General features: G+C 23.7%; 1 protein-coding gene across 1 annotated transcript; it reads right to left on the bottom strand.

The window, feature by feature from the left end:
• Positions 1-3,069: 3,069 nt before the first annotated feature.
• LOC130943363 (bidirectional sugar transporter SWEET10-like) lies at positions 3,070-5,964 on the bottom strand. Its single transcript, XM_057871205.1, has 6 exons — positions 5,733-5,964; positions 5,000-5,036; positions 4,704-4,914; positions 4,432-4,593; positions 4,103-4,222; positions 3,070-3,621 (listed from the first exon to the last, which is right to left on the bottom strand). Exons 1-6 carry the CDS (start codon positions 5,776-5,778, stop codon positions 3,337-3,339), a joined length of 861 nt encoding a protein of 286 aa, XP_057727188.1. The 5' UTR covers positions 5,779-5,964; the 3' UTR covers positions 3,070-3,336.
• Positions 5,965-8,699: the final 2,735 nt, after the last annotated feature.

Below are 8,699 nucleotides of genomic sequence, written 5' to 3'. Positions count from 1 at the left end.
ATAATTTTTTTAAATAATATTTTTTTTTTGTAAAAAAAATTATCAGACATTTTAACAGGCTTCAGGTTAGACTATGCTAAATAACAGATCAGACTTAATATTTTAAAAAAGTTTATAACAAGCTACAAGTCAGACTCAGGCTAATTGACTATATGACAGATCAGAACTGTTAAAAATAAAGCCTAGTCTAATCTGACCTGTTTCTACCCTTTTTGTCCAACAAAAATATCTTCTTCTTTTTTTTCTTACAATAGGCTAAAAATTAATTAATTCAACCTCTGCTATTAGAATCTTTTCTATTAGCAATGATTTTTCTTTTTGATGGATCTTTATGGATTAGTGATGGATATCAAATCAATGTTAGCGACGTATATTATATTACTGGTCAGTAAAAGTGACATCGTTAATAATTTTTGACAAAAAATTTTTTATCCGCCAGCTAAATTTATGATGAAATTTAACGACAGATTTTTTATAATATCTATCGCTAACTTAAACAGAAAAACTCTTTTGTTTAGATGCTAGCAACGGATAATATCAATCATCAATTCAAATTGGTTACTACTAGCAAAAATATCATCTAAATAATTTAGTATGTAGCACTAGTTTTTATTTCATTCTTAATTGTTTGAAAAATCAATATATTTAATATCTCAAATTAAAGTAATGTATCTCCACCTTAAAACGTGGTACCCTATCTTGAGAACTTTATATCAAACTATAAAATAAATTGTGAACATTATGAAACATGGAAAAAGTAAATAAAGGAAGGAACTATAAAAGATTAGGCAAGTGGGTGGTTCTTCCCAATCCCATGAACTTTTTGAGCAATTTCACTTTTTTTTTTTTTTTTTTTTTCCCTTTCGTAAGCACTTATCTGATCTTTGTTATGACTTTCTCCTAATACATTGTTTCCGAATTGATATTTTAAGTGAACATGAAAAGTAGAATAATTATAATAATATCATTAATAAAGAGACAATTATTGTTCTAATCCGCAGGTTTGGTAATGTTTTAGTCTTTTAATTCTATAATTGGCGTAGGTTTAATAGTAATGTAAATTTTTTTAATATTATTTTTCAATTAAATTTGTTCTTTTACATTATTATTGAAATAGTGAGTATTTTCTTTCACAATAATGCATACAAATCAAATAATTTTTTAATACCACTTTGATATTTAATTTTTTACATTGTAGTGTTAAAAAATTTAAAATTTTTGTGGGGGCACAAGTCCCACGCTTGTCAATGTGTATTCATTCATTTTATAACAATTATAATTTAAATTTTTTTTTATTTTATCACCAACTGGTGAATTTACAGTTATTAAAAGAAATAATAAATTAATAGACCTTTTAGAGTGTCTATTAGTTCATTATTTTATTTATTAAATATATACAATACATAGTAATAATTGTGAGATTAATCAAAATTAAATAGTATTTTGTTCTCTTAATGCAAATATATTTTTAAAAATTAAAACTTTAAAAAACTATGTATTATAGATGATGTATATATGTGTCAAATTTTGATGGACTGAAAATATAAAAATATATTTACACTAAGAATTTGATAATTAAGAAATTAGTTAAAAATAATCAAAATTTATTTTATTTAATATTTATTAATTATTAATATAATTAATAAATATTAAATAAGATAAGTTTAATTTTTTTAATCTTCCTAACATTATCGTTTTTTTTTTATTTTTTCTTCCTTCACACATTATTCAAGCACATAACAAAGCATTATTACTATTATTGTTATCTTAATTTGTTAGAAAAATAAAAAATAAAATGAGACCACATTACTATCATAAAATCATATGTTGATGTTATTAACGACAAATTCTTTACTCTGCCGTCATCAAGATATACATTAAATTACATATTCACCTTTTTTTAATGGTGTCTCTTTTTATCTGCCCCCTTCTTCATTCATGGTGGCATCATCACAAGGGAAAAAAGTGAAACCTCTCTATTCACCATATGACATAAATTATTAAATATATTGTGACAAAAATTTGCATATAGCTTAGGCCTTAGGGTGTATCATTATTAACATTTTTATAAGTACAAAATAATTTTTATTTTTGGAACTAATAACTTTTAATATTGAATTAGCTAGGCTTATTCAAAAATTTTTTTTACTAGTGATAGAGTCTATCCTTTTATATTTTTAAGAGATATCATCATAATACTAATATACATAGATGTGAGAAGTCTCGTTAATTGCTAGCCAATTTTTAAGATTAAATTATATTTACTATATTTTAATATTTATATTTTTTGAATATAGTTATAGAGTTTCTTAAAAACATTGGTTAAGAGAGTAAAAGAAACCAAATTAAATTAATTGAATGATCAGTTTATTTATCTGCTTAAATGAGTGTCAAGGATTCGAATATTGTTTTATGTATGTACATAATAATTCATTGGTTACTTTTAAATAGAATTCAAATTTAGGACGGATTAATTTTTTACCAATTAGACTAGAAAATATTATAGACAACTAAAAAGAGAGTAGTGAAAGAAAAAATAAAATTTTTTGATGCATTAAATAAATAAAAAATCTAAAATATTAGCATTTATTTTATATTTTTAATATTTTTTTATAGTATCTTGTCTATAAGACACCTGTTAGAGAGATCTATTAATTAGCATTAAGCATATAAAATTCAACATTAGGATAGGGATGATTATAGTGCGCTTTAAGCTAAAAGTGCTGCTAATAATTAGCCATAACATCACAAAATAATTAAGTAGCTAAAATAATTAACTCTTTATTATTATTATTATCACATCATACAAAGAGAGAATCCAAGTAGAGTTTGACCGAGAGATCCATAAATTATTGGAAAAGAGAGAACATAAACTATAGCATGTTTGGGTTTTCATTTAGAATAATTATTATATATAAACCATGATCCAAGCAAAAATTATACATAAGATGAAAAACTTTCACCCAAACCATGGTTATTATAATAATAATAATAACAACAACAACTTCTAAATGAAAAATCAATCAAACTATTCATCACATATATATGAGAGATTGTGAATCAAAGATATATAGAAGATGTCAAAAGAGTGAAGCTTTTATGATAATAATAATAATAATAATAATTGAACATTAATATATGTACGTATCCGTACAGTAGTACTAGGTGGCCAATACATAATATTACTAATAACAATAATTAACCAAAATTAAAACATAAACCCTAAAATTGAAAATGAGATCATTGAGAGGACCCCACTAATTTTCACTTTTAATTAGGTTAAAAACCTAATTTTCTTCTTTTTTTTTCCCCTTCTTCAAACTCTTGTTCATTGGTTCACACTTGGTTCTTGTTGTGGAGGTTATCATCATGATGATCTTCTTGATTATTTCCATTTATGTCCTCAACAAGTGTCACATTCACAGCTACATGATTTGGTTCTGAGGGTACCATTGTGCTAAGCTTCACAACATCAATGACATGTCCATTGTTATTATTATTATTATTATTGAGTTCTTGCAATTTCACTGGCTCCTCTAACACCACGTTTTTGTTCTTCCTATAAATCATGTACATCACCATTTGAATTATTCCAAACAGAAATCCAAGTGTATTTGGAAGCTGCAATAAAAATAAAAATAAAATATTAGTAAATAAAAAAAATTGAGAAAAAGTGTAAAATCAAATATAGCATTTCCTTACACGTATGCATAATTAAAAAGCTAGTAATTCTAATTTTAAATAGTAATGATATGTATGCACTTTGAGTGTGGGTCCCATGTTGCACTCCATGATTTTTCTTTTCATGGAAACTCAACACTAATGTAGAAGTAATGCGCACACTTTTATTTATTTATTTATTTTAATTAACCATTATAATGATCCCTAATGAAATATGATTAAAAGTTGAGTTATCTATTTATCTATCTAACCATGCATGAAATAAATGAGAGAAAAGTGAAAAGGGATGATAGCTTTTAGTGCTATGAATAATTAAAATATTCAAAGATCAATTCTAACACATGAATTATGTGCTCTTATATATCTAATAATTAATTTAATTAATTAACGGTAGAAATTAAATTGAATTAATAATACTTACAGCAATGTAATAGTCATGACGAAGAAGACCATAGAAGAACCACATGACTGCATTTAAGGTCAAAAAGAAAGACAAAGTAAATGGCATGAATTCCACACTTTTTGTCTTCACCACACGTCTCTGCATGCATCAATTCCAGTATTTAATTAGTTCCTTTAATTTGGACTAATAATTAACATGTCAAATAAAAAATAAAAATTTATTTTATATTAATAATAACATCTAATTAGATATTATAATTATGTATATATAAAAAATTATTTCTTTTAAACGTTATAAAATTGTACAAAAAATATTTTTTAATTAATTAATAATTAATTAATTCTTACCAAGCTGCCAAGAGGGGAAGCAAATACACAAATGTTTAAGATGAGATTAAACCATCCTATAACTGTAACACGTTTGTCTCCTTTTGTAAGGTATAAAGTTGATAGAACTATAGCTCCAAATCCAAACACATTCAACAGTAGAATAACCTTGATTGTAGAAAGCTGTCATATTAAAAAAAAATAAAATTAATTATTAATTTTATAATAATTTAGAAATAATAATAATAATAAAAAATATGGGAGACAAGAGTTAGTTATATGAATATTCATACCCTGGCTTTCTTGGTGGAATAGATTAGGAATATGGCAAGGTATATTGATTCAATAACAATTCCAAAGGTGTTTATGGTGATGAGAAATGTTGCATCCTTCACAAATATTGCATAATAAATCCAAAGTGTTGAACTGAACAGTGCTGTTATGTATGGAATTGCTTGAAACCCTTCTGTGGTTTTCTTCTTGTAAATTCTATAAAAAGTTGGCCTGCATCAAAACATAATTAATTAATATTTAATAATTAATTAATTCAAGTATGTTATTAAAGCAAAAAAGATTATTCATCACTTACATTGGAGATAGGAACACCATAAAGGAGATGGCGTTGCCTGAAAAAAATTTAGAGACAAAGAAGCATTCTTCAGCATTGAGCATTAAATTAAATATCAACTGTTATAAATGAAATGCAATGCAATCTGCATTAATTATATGTGTTTGTGTGTGGTAGTATACTAAGTTAATTATCATGTTTTTATTTAGTAACTTAGTATATATTTATATTTTGATATAATATACCTCTTGAAAGATGTATACTTAGTTCACAAAATATTTTTCAACCACATTATATATGTATACTGAATTTAATAATCAAAATTAGTTATTAAAATAAAATACATATTAAAAAATAAGTTTATATATATATATATATATATATATATATATATATATATATAATAATTTTAACATTTTTAAATGTTTGAACGATATAATCGTTTGTATATCTTTTTCTATCAACTTAAATTAAAAAAAATAGTATCATAATATAGTATCTATTATGAGAATTTATATAATTTAAAAATCTAAAATTTTATCTTTGTTGATTTAAAAAAAAATGAGTTTTTTAATAAAATTTTGAAAAATATAAAAATATTTGATGAATATGACATGCTTCCAAGAAGTTTAGTGAGAATATAACATGGTCATAACAAGAAAGAAGGAGATGAGAAAACGAACTAAGACAATAGTAAAACATGAATGCATATGAAATAAGAAAAAGGATGAAATGAATATATAATGATATATACCTATGAGACCGCAAATAAAAACCCAGAAATGATGGTTGAACTCCATGAGTCTTAATAATAATTATAATAGAAGTTAATTAGATGTAGTAGTAGAATAGAGGATGGTGTGTTATCTCTCTTATCTCTCTCTCAAATTGAACGAATTGAAGCATAGGAAGAGAGGTGTATTTATATACTCCAAAAGGGAGGAAGGTGAGTCCAAGTTGCTAAAGGCAACAGAGAACAAATATAGTGCTAATTGCTAAGTGCTAACCATCTATTTAGCTTTTATATGAAATAATTAAAATAAATAAATATTATTATGGGAGATTTGTGGTATTTCAAAAAGTTTTATTAAAATTAAAATATTATCTTTTTAATTATTATTTAGTAATACTTTTCAATACGTGTTGTTAAAAAAATTGTTACTAAAATTGAAACAAAAATATAATTTTAATTTTAACAATACTTACATAGCTACTATAATCACCATAAATATAGACGTATTAGAATTCAATATATATAAATTTAACTACATATATGTTTTGCCTCTATAATTATTATGTTTTTACTTTTTTAATTAAATAAGGTCATATTGTCATAAAATTAATTTTTTTAAATTTAAGTTTATATATGAAAAATCACATAAAAGATTATATTTTTAACATTTTTTTACGTAAAAATTTTTTTTGAGTTTGTGTAAACTTTTTTTTCATATGCTTTCTTTCTCTTTTATTGATTTTATGCTGAAATTATTTTTTTATGCTCAATAATAAATATCAAACTATATATTTTTAGAAGTTTCGATATCATATTATGAAATTATTTATGCATAATTATATTTCTAATTCATATATAATTGTCATAAAATTATTTTTTTTTTAAATTTAAAATTAATTAAAGGAGGTCTCCTTTTGATTTGCCTAACAAAAAATGGCTCTAGACGTTTAGATCATAAAAATTCTCACATTAAGATATAAAGTCACTTTTTCTAAGATTTTAAACAGATAGAAGAAAAAATATAAATTATTATATCTAACAATAATAAGTTAACATATAATTTTTAAGGTGATGTTATATGTATAAGTATTTTTGTAACCAATTTTAACTAAATTGTCATAAGTCTAACAAAAAAAAGTATGTATATGCGTCACACATTTCTGCTTTTTCAATCTTTTTTAACACAAATTTTTATTAAAAAACACAAAAACTTATTGATATAAGACATAATTTTTTTCATATATAAAGATTTTTACATATAACAAAAAAAATAACAAAAAATTTTTTCATATAACACATAAAATTTTTGTGCAAATATATTTTGTTTACTAATATTCCGAGCATGTGATTCTTAAAAAATTATTATCTTGTGTATTAAAATTTTTGTGCTGTACAACAAAGTCTCTGTGTTATATATATTTTGTTGATTGGGTCTCAATATTTTAGACATGTGGTTTTTTAAAAATTTTTATACTGATATTTTGTTTTTAAAAATTTTTGTATGATGCATCAAAATTTATATATTATGTATCAAAATTTTTGTGCTAAGTAATTTTGATGAAGACAACGACAATAATAATGATAATAAAAGAGGATACAGGAAAAAAAGAAAAAAAGAAAAAAATAAAAAATATATATTATTGAAAAAAAAAACAAAAAAATAACGACAATAACAAAAATATGTGCGTACAATAACTCAATAAGTGAGATTTGATTAAAAATTCACTTAGCTGTTAGTTTTTATTTTAATTTTTGATTATATTATTGAACTAATATAAAAGTCATTTCCTTAATCATATGTAACTCACGTTAATTCCATATAGTAACCAAAAAGGTACTATATTAGTTGAATATTTTTGAAGTGTTAGCACAACAAGTTGAAGAACTTTTTCTTACCCTATACATGGACCTAACTAAACTAGACTTGTTTGGTGCACATCTTTTTTCACCGTACCATTACCAAAGAGGCCATGGTAATAATGTGTTCATCTAAAACTAGTTACCATTATTAATTACTGGTGCATGCTTCCATGAAATTCCTGGGCCCCACCACAAAAGTTTTCCTTTAATTCTGACGTGTCACCCACCATGTCAATGTGGTGGTTTTAAGCCTTACAACTCATAGTTTCAGTTTCCCTCCATTCCCCTCTTCCTCTCTGCAATTACATATCTATAATGCTTCCATAAAAGTAAAAATTCAGATACAGTTAATTTTATAGTAGATTTTATAGTAGATTTTAGATAAAATTGACAATTGAGAGTTATTAAATTATTTGATTGATTTGACTAAATTTTTATCTAACAACTCATAATTATCAACTTTACGTGAAGTCGACTACACTTGAATTTTCACTATCCGTAAATAATTGTTTAAGAGTTATTAAATAATTTAATAAATTTAATTAAATTATTATATAATAATTTTTAATTTTATGTAAAATTAACTGCATTCAAGTTTTTATTATATTTAAAATAATCATAATTATTATTAGTATAAAATATCGTGATTGGTTAGTGATACAAAAAAGTTATATATATTGGTAATAATTATTAGTAGAATTTAATTGTGTTTTGTGGTTAAGCAAAAAGTTATATATATTGGTTGATATTATTAATACAATATATGCAAGCTAAGTTTATCCTATTTGATCAATTATGATGTAAAGATAACAAAATATGGTAAGGTAAAATAGTATGAATTGCCATGTTGTAATCTTTTATTTATTTTTTAAACTCAAATAATAAATCGCGACGGTACGATACGGTTGCAATTTTATTTTTCGATAACCTATATATTACGGTTTTGAAGCACTGCAAATAAAGATGAGAAATTCGCAACAGTTGCTCAAAACCATCAATTTGTTCTAATGTAATTTTGAAATGACCATAAAATTCTAAATTGTTACGAAAGAGAAAAATAAATTTTATCTGTCAATTTTATCATTGTGGTATAATTCAATTGTAATTGCATCCATTGATTTAATTTAG

Source organism: Arachis stenosperma, chromosome 8 (assembly GCF_014773155.1).
Source record: "Arachis stenosperma cultivar V10309 chromosome 8, arast.V10309.gnm1.PFL2, whole genome shotgun sequence".
NCBI classification, from domain to species: Eukaryota; Viridiplantae; Streptophyta; class Magnoliopsida; order Fabales; family Fabaceae; genus Arachis; species Arachis stenosperma.
The sequence above is the reverse complement of the archived record's forward strand: the minus strand, read 5'-3'. Positions and strand labels throughout refer to the sequence as shown.

What these genes read in the sequence shown, in the direction of transcription:
- LOC130943363 (XM_057871205.1), bottom strand. Translation starts at nt 5,778, where the DNA reads ATGGAGTTCAACCATCATTTCTGGGTTTTTATTTGCGGTCTCATAG. An exon ending in TTTTATTTGCGGTCTCATAG is followed by an intron (nt 5,037 to 5,732) that starts GTATATATCATT and finishes AATTTTTTTCAG; the next exon opens with GCAACGCCATCTCCTTTATG. An exon ending in ATGGTGTTCCTATCTCCAAT is followed by an intron (nt 4,915 to 4,999) that starts GTAAGTGATGAA and finishes GTTTTGATGCAG; the next exon opens with GCCAACTTTTTATAGAATTT.